The following is a 22,109-nucleotide window of genomic DNA, read 5'->3' on the forward strand; positions in this document are numbered from 1 at the left end:
ATGACTGTATTCCATATTTTACTGCCATAGAGCAAAATAAGTAGAATGTTAGTGTTAAAATAAAAATGAACCCTTTTTTTCATGGGAATTTTAAGGTCAGTAAAGAAGCTTTGCAACTTCTCAAAAGCAATCCACATCATTCTCCTTCTGTTCAATTTTGGGCCCCACCTAGCTACCCATCTGTGCTGTTACGTCCTAGATCAATGTACTGATGGAAAAAATCAAGAGGGCGTCCATTCAAATACATATTGAAATCTGGGCAACAGATATTCTTCATCCACAGTATGACTGAATGGAAAGAGCACTAGCTTTGGAATCGGAACACCTAGAATCAAATCCTGCCTCTGTCATTTAGTACCTGTGTGATCTTGAACAAGTCACTTACCCATTTTTGGTCCTCAGTTTCCTCATATATAAAATTCAGAGATTGGACTAAATGACCCTTTCCTTCCAGTTCTAAATCCATGAGCTATAATGGACTCCACTGAGTCATTACAAATCTCCTTCAGAAGATTCTGCAGTGTTTGGAGGCTTGATGTAATCAGCATGATGTCATCAGCAAACAAGAACATCAAGAGGACTTCGCCATATACAGAAAATCCCTCTTCCACCTGTACTCTGTTCTGGATCATCTTTATTATAGTGGAAAATACCTTTAGCAAACGTATATTTTCCCCATTTTATGCCTCACTTGACTTTATAATCAAAAGATTGTTGGACAAGGTTATTTCCACCATCATATGTTTCAAGGAATCTTGAATGATTTTCATGTATGGGTCAGAGATGCCTTGTTGGAAAAGAGTCTGTAACACAACATTTTATCCTACCAAATCAAGTGTTGTTTCATAATCATAACAAATAAGCACAATGGATTCTTATATTCTACATCTTTACTTAATTGTAAGATGGTAAAGATAAGGTCCTTTGCTGAATATCACTTTTGAAAGGCTGCATGCTCCCTACTATACTCTCCTTGAGGATTCCTTCAACTTGTATGTGAAGATTTTGTATAAAGAGTAGAGATATAGGTTGGTAATTATTTAGGCTATGTCAGTTACCTTTGTCAGATTCATAATGTCTGAGTTTCCCTCACACACACATTTGGTATCTTTCCCCCTTTAAGACACTGTATATTGCTTTTTCAATGCCCTCACAATTGTGTTGCCTCTGGCATGGATCTCCTCTCTATATACTTGGCCTAAGATAGCAACTTTTCCTATCTTCATTCTCTTTAGTGTCATTTCTTTCTCCTCTATGAGCACGTCTAAGACTGTGACAGTGTGTTGGTTCCACTGTCCATGATGAAGAAAATAATTGCCAAAATAATTTTTGCAAATCTTTCTCATTTTTCTTCTCTTTGTAGTCTTCCTTCCATTTTCATTCTTGAATGCCCTTGGGATGACTTTATTTAATTGGATATCTTGTCAAATTTTCTTTAAGTTAGTTTTACCCTCCCCAGGGAGATAATATTGTTTACAATCATTCATCATCCATCTTCATAAGATTCTACAAGCAAGTTTATAATCTAATATAAGTTGCCTTTGGCAAGTAGGTCAGATGCTTGCTGGATAAGGCACTCTCTCAGTCTCCTTGCTATGGCACTTAACTTACATTGGTCAAATGTCTGGATAAAATTATTAATACTTGGTGTCAATGTTTTTTTCTGTTATCCATTTCCCATTTTTTATTCTCAAATATTTGCTTATTTCAGCTAAGTTGTTTCAATTGTACATTCTTTTTGCATTATTCTTCTTGGTTTTTTGTGCAAATTTTTATCTTGACTTTGAAGAATCTAGATAACTAACTTTAAGAGAACTCTCGAATCAATAAGAGGTCTTTTCCTGTTTGTTAAAATATAATAAATTCTTGGAGAAGATGTGGGAAAATTAGGACATTATTGCATTGTTGGTGGAGTTGTGAACTGATCCCAACCATTCTGGAGCACAATTTAGAACTATGCCCAAGGGGTATAAAATTGTGAATACTCTTTGACCCAACAATACCACTTCTAGGTCTGTATCCTAAAGAGGTCATAAAAATGGGAAAAGGACTCACATGTGCAAAAATATTTACAGCAGCTCTTTCTGTGGTGACAAAGAATTGGAAATTGAGGGTATGCCCATCAATTGGGGAATGGCTGAACAAGTTGTGGTATATGAATGTAATGGAATATTACTGTGCTATAAGAAATGATGAGTAGGAGGACTTCAGAAAAACCTGGAAAGACTTAAATGAATTGATGCTGAGTGAAATGAGCAGAACCAGGAGAATACTGTACACAGTAATAGCCACACTGTGCGATGACTGACTTTAACAGACTTGGCTCTTCTCAGCAATGTAAGGATCTAAGACAACTCCAAAAGACTCACGATGGAAAATGCTATCCACATCCAGAGAAACAACTATGGAGTCTGAATGCAGATGAAAGCATACTATTTGCTCTCCTTTTCCTTTGTTGTTTTGTTTTTTGCATCATTCTCGTGGTTCCCTCCATTAGTTCTAATTGTTCTTTACATCACGACTAATGGGAAAATATGCTTAATATGAATGTGTAAGTAGACCCTATATCAGATTGCATACTGTCTTGGGGGAGGGGAGAGGGAAGGGAAGAAAATTTAAAACTCAAAATCTTAGGGAAATGAATGTTAAAAACTAAAAATAAATAAATTATTAATAAAAATGTATGTAATACATTCCATTATTTATGGCAAACACCATATATTATTATATTTCAGATACATCTGAAGTTATATGAGTTTTTGAGGGCTAGCCTGGGAAATTATCTTTTATACTATTGTTCTTAGAGGAAAATGCATTCAGAATTTTGAAAAATAACTTATACTCAAATTTTTGGAATAAAACAGTCAAAAATTAAGATGGGTCTACATAATATATCTTTAGCCTATTAATTAATTTAAAAAATCAAGTACCTACTATGAGCAAAAGCATAGCATTAAGCACTAGGGACACAAAGACTGAAGTGAAACAGTGCCTGCCCACAAGGAGCCTGCATTTTAATTGGAGAAACAATGTAGATATACAAAATATAAGTATATACAGAATATCTATGTGTGTATATGTACATATATATACACACATACATACACACATAAACATACACACACATATATACATACATAATTAATACAAAGTGCCTTTAGAAGGAAAGGCATAACAACTGTGGGAATCAGAAAAGGCTTTGTGGAGAAGGTTGACCTTGAGCTGAGCACTGAAAGAAATAAGGCATTCTAAGAGGTGGAGGTGAAGAAGAAAAGCACTTCAGGCATAAGAAACAGCCAGCGAAGAGGCAGAGATGTGGGATGGTATGGCATGTGTAAGGAAAAGCAAGTCCAGGATAGCTAGACAGTGCAAAGAGGGGACCAATGTTTACACTGTTGTCTTGATCAATCATTATTAATAACCTTTCTTTAGAGTTATCCAGAGGATGACGAAAACGTGAACTTCAGTTTACATTACTCGTGATTGACTTAAACACTGTTGAGTGATAGCTAAGATGGGTTTGTCCTGTGGTCTGAGGTTAGAAACATTTGAACAAAAGAATCAGTAAAGAAGCAAAAGAAATCCCGGAAAAACAGGCTGAAGTGCACTGGCCCCTCATGGGCCTAATCCCACTGGTGACAGGCATGGGAGTTTTGAATTGCTCCCTTTATGACCCGAGACAGTCCACACCCTCCCAAAGCAGCCTGGTGACTGACTGCTCCCAGAGGCTCACTCTCCTGGTGCTGGACTTAGTGTAGACACTAGCCCAATCAGCTTTAGCCTGCTGCAGTTCAAAACTCCTAAGCTCAAGTGATCTACCAACTTCAACCTTCCCAGTGTGCCACCATGCCTGCCCATAAAGTCCTCTTATTAAACAGGATAGTTAAAATCAGATAACATAATTACAAAACACGAAGTATGGTGGTATCTGGTTCATCACTAACTTTCTAGGATTTCAGATGACAGGAGGATAGAGAAACTGTCTCTCTGGATGTCTACAGTAAAACCCACATTAGAGCCAACATTCCTATCCTCAATATGCTAACACTTGAGGAAAAACTGTGCTAAGTGTTCCCAAAGAATAAGCATAATAAGCAAATGCTTTTTAAAAATAACTTCACAAAGCATTAAAATCAGGGAGAAGGACAAATAAAGTCAGCAGACTAAGGAAAGTAATGTTATGTAAAAGAAAAGTATCTTGGACTTGGAATTAGGACACTTAACTCTACCACTCACTAACTGTGTGACTTTGAGGGATTCTCTGGGGCTCAGTTTCCTCACATGTAAAATGAGGCTGGGGGCTGCCAGATGATTTTTAAGATCTTTTCCAACTCTAATATTCTATGATTTTAAAACCTAATATTGTTTTAGTTACCCCAACAGGGTTACTCTTTCATTATAGTTTCTGGCATCACTCCCTGAGTATCTCAAGAGAGGAAATTACTGGAAGCTGGCAGATTCTAATTACCAAGCTGGAGTGTTTCCACAGAGGAAGCACTATCTTAAGTTATCTAAAGGGTAAAGCTGGCATTTACCCGTGGGAACATACTGGTTATGCTCTGTTTGGAGAAAATCAAGAAGCAGCTATGGTGCAAAATAGCTAACCTTGGAGCTTGGGGCCCAAGTTAGAATCCCAGCTCTGCTACCTACAACCTGTATGACACAATTCTCTGGACTTGCTTCTACAAAGCAAGGGTGTTGGATTAATGGCCTCTGATGTCCTCTCCAGATCTACAGCCTTCCTGTATGATCCTGGGGTGAGAAGGACAATGTCCATAAGTCACACTGACTCTCTGGTATAGCCTCTTTCAGGCTTCAAACTTCCAAGCACCTACCTTTTTAATCTTTTTGATGTCCGGATCTTCATCTTCCTGGTTGCCGTGATATGGTCGCATTCGTTCCTTGGTTTTATTAAGAGCAATAATCTAAGAATCAAACAAAACCAACATCTTAGAATATTTAATTCTGTCTCAATAACCATGGATTATCTCTCCTCACACATCGAAGGGCAGACCACTCAGACATGCCAGGAATGAGATTTCATCTAAAAGTCTGTGACGAGCATGGATTTCGCCCTGGACTACATGTGACTGGATTAAGGGAAGGGGAAGTGTGTACGTGCTGGGCCACAAAAAAGAACACAGGCTTGACTAATGATCATCAGGCAAAGGCCTAGCTCTCTTCCTCAAAGGCTCAGCAAATATCAACATTCTTTCAAATGGAATGCTGGACAAGACGCTCTCTAGGGATCTCTAAAGCAATATACTTGGATCATGGCTCTCCAATCATATCTAGCTCTTTTATGCATGCCCTCAAATTCTTCGAAACCTCTCCTTTCAGGGTTAAGAGTTTATAGGTCACATAGGAATGATTTGACTCCATTTGGGAGTGAGAAAACTAACTCTTATAGGTGGCTGCAGTGTAACATGAGTGTTAGCAATATTCCCAATCAACCAAAGGAATTGTAGCTCTTCTCCAGACTCCACCCTGATTCTGTGACAGATAAGGAGACATGAAAATCTCTAACTTATTTCTGTCTTGTGTATATCAGAGAAATGGAGTGCTATGGAAACACCCAGTTAGGCTCCCTCACTTAAGCTTTAAAACAAAATATATTAATATGCAGCTCAATGCCAAATGCATTTGGGACCCATGTGGACCTACTAATAAACATCAATTTAGACACCAGTAGTCCTTATAGGCCATCCAATGGCCTAATAGCTATTTTAATTAAATTCAACTGAACACATATTTATTATGCATCTAATATATGCAAGGCACTGTGACAGACACTGGAGATACAAAGGGAAATGGGTGGTACCATAGGATCATTGAACGAGAGCTGGAAAAGACCTCAAAAGCCATCTAGTCCAACCCCCTCATTTTACAGATGAGGAAACTGAGACCCAGGGACATGAAGTGATTTGTTCAATCAAGTTCACACAGGTAGTAGCAGAACCAGGTTCTCTGACTCCTAAGCCAGCATTTTTTCCATTGTTATCATGCTTTGCATCCCAAGTACCTAGGACAGTGTCTTGCTCTTAGCAGGTATTTCATGTTTACTGAATGAATAGGTATGACATAGGCCCCTGCAGTCAAGAAGCTTCCATCATTACTTAAATAGATGCTCTTTCACTAAGTGATAGATAAAAGGGAAAATTGGGACTTGGTGATGTATTCTAGTGATTATCTAACTATACAAAAATATTGGCTACTTAAAATTTTGGGGTTAGATAAAAATCCAGACTAGAATACAGTATACTGAAAACACACTAGGATATGCAAATACTGGGTAACAATGTTTGGCACCAAGTTTATCTCATAATGTAAATATCTTTCTCTCCCCCTGTCAGACAAGTATCTGTTCAAGCTTACTGCACCAAAGAAAGAAAACAGTAATTTTGCTTTAAATTATAGTGCCAGATATAGTCTTTTAAAATGCAGGTTTGTTGTTTATTTTTTAAGCTGTATCAGATTTTGGTGCTTAATCAAGATGGCATCAAGTCTAATGACATGGTGATCACAGACTGTAACTTATCACAACAGAAGCTATCACACATCACAGCTGGAATCAGCATACATCACTGCCCTGCATAGCAGAGATGATACACTTAGAACAGCAAGTAAAACCCCTCAACAGAATTTGCAAGGGGGTGTTTCAGCGGAAGATCTGAAAGAAAAGAACACAAAAACCCTACCAAAATATTGTGGCATACAAGTGAGTATCAGAAGATTCTAAGATTGCTGAACAGAAACAGTTCAGCTAGCCTGATGAGTGCATATCTTTAAACCCCAATTGTTCGTGTAGATTCAGGGATATAGCAACCACATACCAGCTAGGGCCAGGGGGGAAGCTTTCTCTTCTTTCATGCCTCTCAGAATCCCCAGAGAGGTAGACCTCCTAGGTCACCAAGGGTGCAGCATAGAAACAGAGCTTGCGTTGTGGCCAAGTCACCCCAGCTCTGTAAGATGTAAAACTACCTCTTCTCCATTCCCAAAAGCCCCTTCCAGGGCTACACAGTATAAGAAACTCTCATCTCAAATGACCTTCTGTGAAGCCTTCTATCTATCAGGCAAAGGGGAGAATCATTCTTGTTTAATCATTCAGTAGAAGCTGCATTGACAATGACAATACACTGTCTCATATGCCCATATGAAGGACAGAAAGTTGTGCTCATTTGGATTCAGGGAGGGACAGATCCCTTTAATCTGATTCTTAATCTAATTGGATTCTTTCCTGATTATCCATCTGCATTTTGGCTGAAATCATAAACAAAGTCAAGTAGAGTGCTCTTGGAAGAGTAAATCAGAACCCAAAAAAACTACAGTCAACTCCTGATTATCTGCACTGATGGAAGGAAGCAAAGGCAAAACAAAGAAATCAAAAAACCCAAAACAAAAACCCAGATGATCCAAAAGTCAATTCCACTTGGCTTCAAAACGTATTACATGTACTGGCATTTTGAAGCACATTTACCTTACTGATGAAAATTTGTTTAGACTAACATTGAAACTAGCTAGCACTCAGAATATATGGAGAGCTATAGCCCACTAGCATGCTGCGTAGCAGAGAAGACCCACAGTCTGAATTTCACCACGTCTTATGGGCAATCCTCAGGCTGATAATGATGAGTTGACTGCATAACAGTGAAACAATAAGAAGGGATTGATTGACAGGTTGGGAAATACCTCTGATTTAAGCCTTTCAATTTCAGTGTCTTGATCCTCAAGCTGATGTCGGAGTTGGTTAGCTGCAATTTTTTCTGTCTCTACGATCTGAACTAGATGGATGTACTTCTGCATTAACACTTCTCTCTCAATCAGAATGTCTGAATAACTTGAGAGAAAATTACACTATTAGTAACTCAGATATTGTTTTACTAGTGTTCCAAACATGGCATTTTCAAGCATTTCATTTGTAACAGAAAACAAGAAATCTCATTTATTTTGCTTTGTTCTCTTTTACATCTGTAAACATTTTTGGCATGCATTCACAACCTAATCATACTTGCTTAATTCTTTTAGTTCTATATAAATTGAATCATCATTATTTTATATTTTAATAATTCAGCAAGTGTAATTCCATAAACATTTATTGATTGCCTGGTAAAAAATTATACTGTCTCTGCCCTCAAGAGCTTATAACTTAACATAGAGAGAATAGCTTTATGCTGGCTAAAACATAGCACAAAAACAAAGAAGTTTTAATGCTTACAGATCTATATTATAGTTAGTATGTTTAACAGATATGATAAGATATATGTATATCTGTATATATTTCTGCTTTTAGGTACACATAAAAGCAGAAATTTAAACTAAGAAGACAGAGAACAATGACCTTGTCTCTTTAGCATAACTTCTGATCTGGCTCCAGTTCATTTGCTGGCTAAGCCAGAGAGGATCTTGGGAATGTTTAATTCTAATTTAGATAGTTATCTGAAACCAGGCACTCTATGCCCAGACATAGGGCCCCAAAAGAAAATACTTTATCTTAGTTAAGGGCACTCTTACTGATCCTTATTAGCTAGGTGTGGTGGCTATATCCAAAGAGCACTCAGCCTATCCTCAAAAGGGAGAGATTATAGACATTATTCTCCATGAACCAGAGCTGAGATATATGGTGGTGGCCCTAAAGAAATGGGTACAGAAACTGGTAACAGGGAACATAGTATACTGCCACCATAATATTATCTGAGAAAACTTGATACAACACGTCCAACGGTTACCTGTAGACATTGCACCCAATGATGAACAGGTCTAGTAAGATCAGTGCAATGGTATCACCAGAAGACATCAATGGACCTGAAGTAATGGAGGCATAAGCTGCTCCCTTACAAATATGTCTTGGCTACACATGTTCCCTAAATCCACATGCTCCTCATGAATGGTCTCCCTATGCGTAATTACTCTCTGTACTGATAGTGTATGTATGAGAACAATATACCTAAAATTTATGGAAAGAATATTCTATCGTGACTTTATTTGCGATGCTATTTCATTAAATGCCTCTGTTTTTAACTATGTCCTCCAGAACAAAAGTTAATACATTGATAGGAGCTTAAGAACTATGATACTGAGTGGACGTGTCCCTTGAACTTGCGGATAGAAAATCTGGGGGGGCAGGGACCAAGGAGTGAGAATGGGTAGCCCAGGTGATATTCTAATAAAGGAGGTGATGCATTTTTCCACAAGCTACTAATATACAGGACAATCTTTTAATTGCCTAAGAGAAATACAAAGTGTTTTGAGACCCATCAACTTTACTTCCCAGCTACACTATGATTTCATAATGTGAGCCAAAAAAATGCAAAGAATTACCTTCTGTTTTAATAAGGAAATGGCAAATTAAAATTTTTTCTCGTAATTAGTTATGCTTCTTTGCTTCTCTTTGTAAACTTTGACTGTTTCTTCTTCCAAATATAAGATCTACTATTTTTTCTTCCAAAACCAAGTACATCACCTATTAACTTTGGCTGGCATTCCTTCTGAATTAAATCCCATGGGCTGATAATCAGTATCCACAACCTGGGCTTTGGATGGTAGAGGAAAAATAAGATGATCTTCTAAATGCCTATTTTTTACATAGTTTTGTGGCCTCTTGAATCCTGCCTCTGTTACTACTTTCCCTATTTAGTGTGATCAAATTAATAGACATTCTTGGGCATTCTTCCCCCTCCCTCCCTACAATAATTCAGCAATCACAGCTCTACTGTTCGACCAAAGGTAAATCTCCACTTCTCCAGGCCTGCTGGGGTTTGGGCTAAATCATCTATAAAGTCTCTTTACAAAATTAATTTTTTTAAGAATGAGCAAAGTGAAGATAATACACCCAGAGCTAAACTTAAGAACTACACACTGATTCTTGAATTATATTTTTAATTTAATCACTTCCATGTTCTGAGTCAGCACTAAAATGTTTGTAAACAGATATATCACAAGTTCTATCTGTATAGGAGTAAATATTACAATGGAGAATATTTTTTTTAAAATTTTGGTTCTACATGATCATACCTTATGTGTATGGCAAGAAAGGCATAATGAGAAACCAGCAGTGATAAGTGCGGCAAACAGACAGAACAACAGAACACAACTACTTAACAAACATGGCACTTGGGTGCCTAGTAGAAATAAAGCATGGAAATCTGTGGCCAGAAAGCTCTTAATCAAATCAATACTTAACACTTACTAAAGATTTTTTTACAATGAAAGATTTTTTTTTCAGTCTTGCTTTTTTTTTTTAGAGGAATTTTAGTGTAAAATTAATTAGGCAGTCAGAGCAGTGAATTACTCTTACAATGACTATATTTCCTAGACTAGTACTCCCCCAACTTAAACATTTTATTTAACGAGCAAATTTTAAAATCCAAGGATTTCTGCCAAGTCTGTTCATCATCTCAGCTCAAGTGCAAAATGTAGATGTCATCTATGATATCTCTGCTTTATAGGGGAGAATAACAAAATCAAACTGTAGAAATCACTTGATGGGGAACCAACCCAGAATTCATCAGCCAAAAATCAACAGATGGCAATCTATGATCTTTGATTCTTAATCATCTAGACTCAAACCAACAAAAACCATCAATGCACCAAGGAAAAGAAATTGGAATGTCTATGTAAATGTTAAAGATTCCCAAGGAGACAATGAATTCGAGCATGGGCCTGTCTTTTTTTTTTCCAAAAAAGGGTAAAAATTATATTAGCTTAGCAAGAAGGTTATTTTCTTTCCAATGTTCAGTGTCTCAACTTCTCATTCTACTTAATTTTTTTCAGAAAAATCTATGAATTGAAGAATGAAACTAGTATTGATAGGAACTTGAGACACTACCAAAACTGCAAAGTATAGGCATGTAGTAGAGGATTTGAGAAATAAAAGACACATAAATTCAAGTTTATGCTTGAACTTCACTGAGAACACCATACTAGACCAGTATGTCTCTAATATCTGAGATCTTCAGGAACAATAATAACAGCAGTAACAGCAATAATAACTCATATTTATGTGGAGTTTTAAGGCAGTTCTCTAGTACTGGTAAGCAGAGCTGTTATGTCCCAAACATGTTTGGTGGGGGCATGTGTAGGAGTAATTACTCATACCTCTTCCTCCCACACTGTCATTACTGCTTTCCCTTTCCCTGGCTCCCAAGCTCTCTTATCATCTCCTTATAGCATTCAACAGTGAGCAAATCAATAATACTCATTAAGTGACAAATTACTGTGAAGGACTGTTCTGGGTGCTTATTGACTTGTTCCTCTATCCCCACCCCAACTTATCACCAGTGTCAGTTTGTTCTCTTGTCTGTTGGACTTTCCTTTCCACACAATTCCATAAAAATACCGGAACATCTTTTCTTGGTAGAGTAGTGATGTGGGTCAAAAAGATTTACAAAAGGGAAAAAATCTGAAGACCACTAAGTTTTCCCACAGAAAGGGATTTTATTTTTCCTTCTTACTGGCTGATGGATACAACTTCATTACTTAAAACTCAGATTCTAAGTTTAAGATACAGTGTTGTAAGTAACTTTTCCCCTCCTAACAATATAACAAAAAAAGACAAAATGCTGTATCACAAAGTTGTAAAGAAAGCCAATAATGGCAAATTCAATTTAAAATATCAAATTTATCCTTTCAGGACAATGAAATTTTAGGGAGTGTTTCCAGAAGCAAACATACATTTTACAATATTGTGCTATAGAACTGATGAAAATGATTTTAACATAATAGTTGCTGATTTTTCTCCCTCCCTTTTGGAATTTTTTTTTTGCAATTGTACATAAATTTGTATTGGTAGAAGTCTCTTAAAATTCTCCAAAGGGTCTGAGGGAATTATATATATAATCTCTAAAGAATTAATTGGGAGAATGAATTGAAAGGGTTCATACAGAGATTAAAATGCTGCATAGTTGTATTGTAATATAGCAATCTACACTGGTATTAATAAACTTAATTTTATAAATATGTAGCCCCAATTAAAAATCCTCAGAATGTTGGAAATTATTCTATATTCTCAACTTTTTAGTATAACTTTTAAAAAAATGTATGATACAATAAATTATAGGAAAGCTCTAGAAAATATTTTGTTTGCATAAAAGACACAAAAAAGGGATAAGCTGAGCTAAAGGAAAAAAGTGAGGGACAAATTTGTAATTATATTTGTATTCCTTAAATTATAAAAGACTTGAAAGAAGTCTTTCAGTACATTGGGTAACCTCTGGAATATGGAAAGACAAGAACAAGAATCACACAGGATTCTTGCACTGATGGACTGTGATCTACACCAAAGGAAAAAGTAATTCCATTGATTAGACCATTGATTCACTAGAGTATTGAAGAATCAGGGTTGGCAAATAAAAAATTAAATCACACTCACTTTTAAGTATTACAGAGAGAAAGCAAAATTATTAAATATGAGCTCTTCTAGTCAATTCAGATGACCCATCTTATTATTCCAGGGTAGTTTTGAAAAATTAAATCATATGGGCCATATGACTACTTGCCTTTCATTTATACAACAGGTGTTTCCTGAGCACAAATAGTAGGTCTATAACTAATCTAAGTATTCAGTGATAAGAGAAGTAGAAAGTAGTCCTTAAGGAATGCAAGAGATTCAAACACATGAAGCAATTACAGAATTAAAGTGTGAATAAGTACAGGATAAAAAGCTAGGTGACACAGTGGATAGAATGCCAGCCCTGGAGTCAGAAAGACCTGAGTTCAAATGTAACCTTAGACACTTACTAGCTGTGTGACCCTGGGCAAGTCACTTAACCCTTTTAACCCATTTCCTCATCTGCAAAATGAGCAGGAGAAGGAAATGGGAAACCATCCCAGTATTTTTGCCCAGAAAACCCCAAATAGGGTCACGAAGAGTCCAACGTGACTGAACAACAACAAAGTATAAGATAATGTCATGAAAAGAATAGTAGATTTGGAGCTGAAAGACCCAATTTGAAATCCCAGCTCTGTTATTTATTATCTATATGACTCTAGGCAAATTACTTCACCTCTGGGCCTCAGTTTCTTCATCTATGAAGAAGTTCTCCAAAGATAATAAAATCATAGATTTACACCTGGAAGTGACCTTAAAGGTCATATAGTCCAACATCCTCATTTTACAAATGAAAACAATTCAAGTTTAAATAGCTTAACTTGCCCAAGATTAGAATCTTTAAGATCTCTTCCAAATCTAAATCTAATCATTCATAAGAATAACAATAATACTAACATTTTGCATTACATAAAGTATATATCAGTTGACAAAGAGTTTTTAGGTAGTTTACCTCATTTGATACAACAATCCTATGATGCAGACAGGACTAACATTGTCATCTCCACTTCATATATGACAAAACTGAGACCCAGAAACTGAAGCAACTTTTCTGAGATCACTGCTAGGAGAACACAGACTTGAATTCAGTATCCCTTATTCTCAGGGAAGTGTTCAGGGGAAATATGGAACACAAGAGACAGCAAAATAAAATGAGATTTCTAGGAGATGAATTTTGGAAGTTTTTTTTTTTAAGCCAAGTCTTAAAGGAAGTAGTACACATAGATGGGAAGAAAGGCTGGAGAAGGGTACTTCAGATGGTGATATGACAAGCATGGATACACAGACAGAAATTGGCAAGAGGCCTTTGGGGATGGCAAGTAGTCTGTTTTCATTTTGGAGTGCCTACAGCACTATGTCAATGAAGGAAACATCATTTTAAGTACAGATAGTGCTAAAAAATAATTTTATATCATTTTTAAACACATCATTAAATGAGGACAAATTCCTGTGTTATCACTTGCTACAAGTTGAAAAATTCAGACCACACCTAACCATATCAAATTTACATTGGAAATTCCTAAAGCATAGTGTCAAATCAAAGAGAGGTCTTTCAAAAGAAACACACTCGAATTTATTTTCATATAACGGAATCTGTGGCCTGCAAGACCAAAAAAGAACTTTGAATATTCTTTCATCACGGCACATTAGTACTTCAAAGAAGGAAGCCTAGATATTTCAAATAAGTAATATTTCCATTTGTAGCTATACAATATGAATAACATCATAGGTTAAAATCACTATAAGAAGCAGTGTTTTTCCCCCCACCTTTGCAGTTATACTATGCCACATATGGCATTGTCTGTGTAAACATGACTTTCTAATTTGTGAGTGGTTTCTCCATGTAAACTCCACAAAGAGATGACTGAATGGTTATTATATCCTCTGTGTCCTATCATTCAATACTATACTTTAAGCCGTAATGAATCTTTCTCTACGTAAAACAAGAATGAAACTATAATGGTTTTTGTTTTGGAACATTTTCACTAGTTGGCACATGTATGCTTGGGACACACACCAAAAAAGAGTGAGACATTTTCACAAAAGGGGTTGAGATCCTTCTTCATTCTTTGAGGATCATGTATCCATGCTGGATCAGTTCTGTGTAGTTATAGAACCTGTAAAAGGGTAAACATCCTCAAAAGCAGATGACATTTCTTCAGAGGTGTCCATGTCAATGTTGCACTCTGTCACAGGGTGACACATAGAACATGTCATTATTTGGGTTTCAGGTTTCTGTTAGGATATTGCTCAAACATTCTCTTCTTCATTAAATCTTTGCAGATACCCCCAGACGCTAACCAGGGACTGGAGACCCCCATTCCCTCTCCCTTCTGCTTTCCAACATTCTTCCCTACTTTGGCCTGGCAAGTCCCTATGGGATATGCACCTCTGGTCCAGCCTGGCCCACCCCTTATGTGCCTGCCTCTTCCCCTTCCAGCAATCATGCCCACCTTCCTCCTTGAGCTCCTGTGGGACAGCCCTAAAGTCTAACATGGATTCAGTGGTAAAATGAATGTGGGCAGACTCTGAGAATACCAGAAGGCAATATGGCTCCTTAGTACCATTATGGTTTTCCTAGCCTTTCTAGATTTTCCTATGAAAAGAGGGAAATTGTGCCCATCATCTCGGCTGCCCCCTCTTGAGGGGTGTGAGTGGTGGTGGTGGGATCCATAGTACCTCTGCCTCCTCCAAGCCTAGGGGACATCTGAGCCATCAGATGGTGTTTGGGTGCCTTTACCCTTTCCTCCTATATTAAAATGTGACCATCTTCTAAAAAAAAAAACCAAAACTAAAACTTTTATTTAATTACTTTGTATATATTTGTATTTATCTACTTTATATTTAGGCTATATCTATTTATATACGTACTTGTGTTCCTTCTTAAAACATGAGCCCCTTATGAGCATGGATTGTTTCATTCTTTTCACTAATATTCCCATTGCCTTGCACAATAGTGGGCACTTAATAAATATTTGTTGACTGATTGACTGATAGGCTAAAGGGAGCAACATATACCTTATAAACTGGGGAGGGAGGCAGAATTATTCTATTAATGAAAATTCAAAAGCCTGATTTTTGGCCAGTTCTTCAATTCCAGCTCTTCCTTGGGGAATAGGAGTGAGGGCTAGTGTGGTATGAAGTCAGCAGTCCCCAAACTTGTGGGGATGAAGTTGGTCCTCCCCTCAAGCTTCACAATCGATCCAGGGATGGAGGTCTTGAGAGTCTGAGAGGGAATAGACAACCACACAGCTGATAGTCCATTAAAGAGAAGGACAGGGTAACTTTTCCTCACCCTTTCTGTATCTCACTCTATAATACCATGGAATTAGAGGCAATTAGACACGTTGGAGGCCACTTAGCACAACACATATATACCTCAAGAGCAAAGTCTGACATCATCATCTGACAAGTGCTTGAAAATTTCCAGTGATGTGGAAACCCACTACTTGTTGACATGGCCCATTCTACCTCTGGGCTGTTCTATTGGTTAAAATCTTCCCTTCTGTCAAGCTAAACTCTGTCTCTGCAACTTCTACCCAGTGTTCCTAGCCTAGCCTCTGGGAGCTAAAAAAAGTCTAATTTTTCTTATACATGGCAATCCTCCAAATGCTTGAAGACTATTATCAGTTCTTCCTCCCCAAGCCTCTTCTCTTCTATGCTAAACATCCTTACGTCATTCAGCCAATCCTCTTATTGCATGACCTCAAAATCTATCACCTCCCCCTGGACATTCACTCTCCAGTGTCCAATGTCCTTCCTTGAACATTGCATTCAGAACTGAACACAATAATCTAGATCTGATAAGACCATCGGAAAGGCCATCAGGACTACCCTCTCCCTAATCTGGGACACCATGCCTGTCTGAATGCAACCCAAGCTCTCATTAGATTGGGGGCAAAGGAAGGGGGGACAGCCATGCCACACTGAACTTACAGTCTCCTAAGTTCCCCAGATCTTTTTTCACATAAACCATCATCTGGCTATCTATGCTGTTCCTTTGCAGTTGATTTTTTTTAACCCAAATGTGACTTTATATTTATTTATATTAAATTTCAGCTTATTAGAATCAATCTATCATACTAGTCTATAGAGATCCTGACTGTCATCTACCACACTAGCTTTCCCTCAACTTCATGTCATCTGCAAAGATGATAAGCAAGCTGTTGATAGAAATATTAAAAACAAAGCCTCCTCAAAAATTGTGCCTAGGACACTGACTCACCAGAGAGACCTCCCTTCACACTGAAATTGATCCCTTAAAGTACTACTCTTTGGGTCTGGTCATTCAATCAATTCTAAATGCTCTAAACTACACTGCCATCTCATCAATGTACATCTATGCATAAGGACAGTCTAAGATATTTAATCAAACACTTCACCTAAATCAAGGTCACACACACACACACACACACACACACACACACACACACACACACACACGCACACACACACACACATATACACACACGGGCTTTATTTTCTAAATGATTATAAGCCATTCATTTAATAATATATTCTAGAATATAATTCATCAAGGTAATATGGTAACCAAAAGTTAATGAGATCTTGGTCTACATTAAGGAAAGCATAGCTTCCTGTGGGAGAGGGGAAGGTTGTAGATCCGATATAATCTGTCCTGGTCAGACCAGATCATGAGGACTGTGTTCAGTTCTGGGCACCACATTTTAGAAAACATACTTATAAGCTGGAGAGTCTCCAATGGAAAGCAACCACCATGGTGAAGGCCCTTGAGTACATGCCATAATAGAGTCAGTTGAAGGAATTTAGAACATTTAGCCTGAAAAAGAGAAAGCTCAGGGGAGATATCATAGTTCTCTTCAAGTACTTGAAAGGCTGTCACAGGGAATCAATCAATCAACAAGCATTTATTAAGTGCTTACTCGGCACCAGGCACTGTGCTAATTGTTAAGAATACAAAGAAATAAGCCAAAAACTGTCTCTGTCTTCAAGTAGCTTATGTACTAGGAGGGAAGAAAACATGTCTCTAAGTAGGCATCCACAACAGAGAAATTAAAAGGTAACCTGAAAGCAGGGGTTCTTAACCTGGGGGTCTGTGAACTTGGCTTATTCAATTTAATTGTTTTCCTCTGTAATCCTATGTATTTCATTTTATGCATTTTAAGAATTTACTGGTTTACTGAAAGGATCCATGACTCCAAAAAAAATCAGGAACCTTTGGTTTCATGGAAAAAGTACCAGCATGTGGGAAAGGGGGAACAAGAAAAGTCCTTCTGCAGAAGGTGGCATCTAAGTCTTGAAGGAAGAGGTGAGGGTAAGAATAGAAAGATCCAGGCATAAAGAACAGGTACAACAAAAGCAGAAAGACAGAAGACAGAACATCTCTCGTGAGGAGCAGAAGGGGGGGCCCTCTGGCTCGACTGTAGAATGTGTGGAGGGGAGTAATGGAAAGATAGAAAAGGGCCAGGTTGGTAAAGGGTTTTAAATGTCCAAGAGAAGTCTTTATATTTGTTTCTGGAGGTAATAGGAAGCCCTTGCAGCTCTCGGAGGATGCAGTGTTTGAGTCTGACATGGTCAGGCCCGCACTTTAGGAAAAACACTTTGGCAGCTGTGCAGAGGGTAGGATGGAATGGAGAGGGAACTGATGCAGGGGAGACCAATTAGAAGGCTACTGAAATACCCTAGGTGAGAGGAAAGGAAGGCTGAAAGCAGGGTGGTATCTGTGTGGGGGAACAGAAGAACAGATGTTGTGGAGGGAGAAAGAAGAAATCACGAAGATTTGTCAGCTGATTGGATGAAGCACCAGGCCTAGTCAGGAGGACCTGAGTTCAAATCTGGCCCCAGACACTTATAGCTGTGTGACCTCAGGCAAGTCACTTAACCCTGTCTGCCTCAGTTTCCTCATTTCAAAATGAGCTGGAGAAGGAAAGGGCAAACCACTCAAGTATCTTTGCCAAGAAAAACCCAAATGGGGTGACGGAGAGTCAGACAGGACTCAAACAACTGAACAACAAAAAGCAAGGCTAATAACAAGGCTATAAACCCAAGTGGCTGTGAGGATATAGTGCCCTTGACAGTAATAAGGAAGTTCAGAAAACAGTTGGGTTTGGGGAGAAAGATAATGAGCTCTGATTTGTTTGTTTACTTGTTTTTCCAGGAGGAAATAATTTGACTTATTAGCCATAACTTCAGATGCTGTTTTTACTGAGAGTTAGCATCACAACCATTCATTCTGATGAGACCACAAAAGCATTTTGCCTAATCCGGACATTTTATATCACCTCCCTTTTCTGCACAATGGGACTACCCTCCTCCCTCTCAGGGAGGTATGAAATGAAAGACTACTGGCAACAAATAGACAAAGAAACAACGTACTGGTGATCTCAGACTTCTTTAGGCTCTTAATATATGCTTGTTGACTGACTGACTCAATTACGTTTTCATGTTAAATTAGATTGGTCTTCAGTTAGTTTTCTGTATCTTTTTTAGAAGGTTTCAATCCGGCTCATTTATTTCCAAATTTGCAAACTGAGGTGGATCATGGCTCAGTGGAGATAGCACTGGGCCTGGAGTCAGGAAAACCAGAGTTCAAATCCAGCCTCAAACACTTCCTAGCTGTGTGATCCTGGTCAAGCCACTTAACCTCTGATTGCCTGAAAAAAGGCTCCACTGGAGAAGGAAATGGTAAACCACTCCAGTACCTAGGCAAGAAAACCCCACAGACAGCTAGTCCTCGGGATCACAAAGAGTTGGAAGTGACTGATTGAATGAACAATAATAGCAACAGATCTGCAAACTTGCACCACTAGAACACCTTGCTGAAGTGCTCATACAGCTTGAGGTCACCCTGGTTTGAGGCACATTCTAAGAAATGCTTCATCTACCAGCATCAGGGGCTTGAACTGCTGCTGATACTCTGGTTGCATTCGCCAGGGCTCCTGACAAGGACTTATCAGATTGGAATGAGTCTCCCTATGGAAGCCATCAGTGATGGCACAACCAAGAGTGTGCCCAAGAGTTGAACCCCTGTTACTCTTGCTGCGATGGTAGCCACTGGGGGCAATCCTAACCGGCTGCCTGGGGGAAGCAAGAAGGAAATGTAACTGCAGATGGCATGTCTGCTGCTGGAGGGTGAATCACTGCTGCTGTTAGCCAACATGCGGTTCCCATTAGAGATTTCCAGCTGGTTGGGGGTAGAAAGGTACCCAGTAGGGTACTGGCTCCTGCTTCGGCATGGAATCTCAACTCCTAGGTACAAATGTCCAAAGAAGCACTAATGAGTTCTGTTTTGGACACATTGTGGTTGAGATAGTAGATAAATATCCAATAAGCAGCTGGTGATGTGAGATTGTAGCTCAGGAGAGAGATCAGGACTAAATGTACAGATTTGGGAATCATGAGCATAAAAATAATTGAACCCGTGGGAACTGATAAGATCACTCAGAGGCCAGAACTAATGAACAATAGGTGGAAACTGCAAAGATTTAAAGTTAGGCTCCATGTCAAGAAAAACTTCCCAATTCAATTCCCCGAAAGTGAAATGGGCTGCCTTGGAGATAATGCTGTCCCTTCCCTGGGGTCTTTATGGACTGTACAGGGGATTACAATACAGGCTGGACTATGTGGAAACTAAGGTCCTTTCCAGCTCTTAAATTCTGTGATTCTATGAAGAGAGAAGCACTCCACCAGCCTTTTCACTTTCTCCTTTAGAAAGAAGATGAACTTGGACTCCATACATACATAATTATTTCATGTCAATGGCCAAAACATAATCGCAGCGTACTCTCTTTGTGCTACTTATAGGTAAGTCTGGCAACAGTGTTCAGCAATATTAATTTCAAGTGTGAAATCAGGTAGGAATTTTGTGTAGCAATAACAAGAATGAAATAACGAAAGCCTGAACTAGACTGGTGGCAGTAGAACTAGAGGAGCAAAAAATAGACATGATAGCCATTTGGAAGGACTTGGTGATTGATTAGATATAAGAGAAGGACACTTCTATCTACGTGTATTTTACTTGAATAGATGACTATGGCCTAACTTACTACTTTTCCACTTTCCTAGTGTCTCTTGGAAGGAAGTTGACCATTCTTTTGTGTTTTTCTAGAATAGCTCAATGACCAATCTTATTGGATACTTTCAGGCAAGGACATAATTACAGTAAGACCAACCAATCATAACACACCTGACAAGGTGATGGATATTTAATTGCAAACAAATTCTTAAAATTGATATTAAGATCCTTCTATCAGTAATGGTAACATTCAAACAAATTATATAATGATTTTTTCAAATTAATTCCAAAAGAAGCAAAGAGAGGATTATACCTGGCTTGATGAATGGCATCCATCCACTCCTTACCCTCATGTTCCTCTTCACATCGGAGCTCTAGTGGCTTCTGACCTTCATGGCCAAAGAGAACAGTGAAGTAATACTGAAAAGAAAAAAATTTCATTTTTAGAAATATTATAATGATGATACAGAATTTGCTTATGCAAGGATATATATTTACAAAATGTATTAAAGACTTTTAAATAAGCAGGATAATTTCAGGAAAACCATGGGAAGACTTAGATGAACTAATGAAAAGTGAAGTGAGCAGAACCCGAACACTGTATACAGTAACAGCAGTATTGTACAATGATCAACTGTGAATGACTTAGCTATTCTCATCAATACAATGATTCAAAACAATTCCAAAGGACTTAAAATGAAAAACGCTATCCTCTTCCAGAGAAAGAACTGATGGAGTCTCAATGTAGATCAAAGTATACTTTTTTTTACCTTCTTTTTCTTTGACATGTTTTCTCTCTCAACATGGCTAATACAAATATGTGTTTTGCAAGACAACACTGTAATTCATATCAAATTGCTTGCCTTCTCAAGGGACAGTGGGAAAGAATTTGGAACTCTAACTTTTTTAAAAATGAATTTTTACAATTATTTTTACATGTAATTGGAAAAATATATAAAAGTTGTTTTAAATAATTATTTCAAAACTTACCATTCCATAAAATTTTCAGCAACCCCAAATCTACCTGGAAGTGTTTTTGTACCATAAGCACTATGATTGTTTTATGTAAACAATATCACATCTTGACTCAGTGAAGTTAATGAAATGTTAATATATCTCTTTATACTATTGTCAGAAAATATTATAGAGAACTAGAATACATGTGGAGATAAATCAAAGTTAATATTCATGATTATTCAATTTACTGAACTACTTTCTCTCCTCATTTTAGGTACCCAAGATATATATGAACCACATAAATGAAGAGATTCTCAGAATCAGAAAGCCAAAAGAGATCTTAACAATTGTCTGGCACTACCACATCATTTTATAGAAAGGGAAAGTGAAGTTCATAGGGATGAAATGACTTGTCCATAGTTACAAAGGTCATGAGCAAGTAGCCCTTGCTACTTTATCTACTTTACTGATTTGCTTACCCAATTCTTTGATTATTGCAGAAAAGGAACTTTAGGCTAGCTTGGTAAAATTATCATGAGTTTCAATGTTTCTCTGTTCAAATTTATAAGATTTTTACTCTGCTTGATACTGCCATTTCTATAACATATTCATATCAGAATCAGAGTCAACCAGGCTCTCATTTTACTTCTTTCTGAGACAACAGTCTTTTACTCTTTTCCAATGCTCCCTCAAGTCATCTGCTCAATCATACCCAGCCTGATCTGCATTGCCAGAAAAGTTCACAATCACAATTACCTCTCTACCTTGACCGCTCTCAGCCTCTCTTCTCTATCACATTAATTGTGCATAGAATGACCCATCTGACCCATG

The 22,109-nt window shown here is 37.8% G+C and overlaps 1 protein-coding gene across 3 annotated transcripts in view; it reads right to left on the minus strand.

The window, feature by feature from the left end:
• RASGRF2 (Ras protein specific guanine nucleotide releasing factor 2) overlaps positions 1–22,109 on the minus strand; it is a 324,254-nt gene that overhangs the window by 200,746 nt on the left and 101,399 nt on the right. For 2 of the 3 annotated variants that reach the window (XM_021007670.2, XM_021007654.2), the window contains exons 2-4: positions 20,635–20,741; positions 7,690–7,837; positions 4,836–4,925 (exon numbers count right to left, since the gene is read on the minus strand). In XM_021007670.2, coding sequence (XP_020863329.1) covers positions 4,836–4,925; positions 7,690–7,837; positions 20,635–20,741 — 345 coding nt within the window. Of the gene's footprint in view, positions 1–4,835; positions 4,926–7,689; positions 7,838–20,634; positions 20,742–22,109 lie in introns of those variants that run through there. The other variant, XM_078153147.1, reaches the window with a different exon arrangement.

Source organism: Phascolarctos cinereus, unplaced genomic scaffold (assembly GCF_003287225.1).
Source record: "Phascolarctos cinereus isolate Bilbo 61053 unplaced genomic scaffold, phaCin_HiC Scaffold_4;HRSCAF=312, whole genome shotgun sequence".
Classification (NCBI taxonomy): domain Eukaryota; kingdom Metazoa; phylum Chordata; class Mammalia; order Diprotodontia; family Phascolarctidae; genus Phascolarctos; species Phascolarctos cinereus.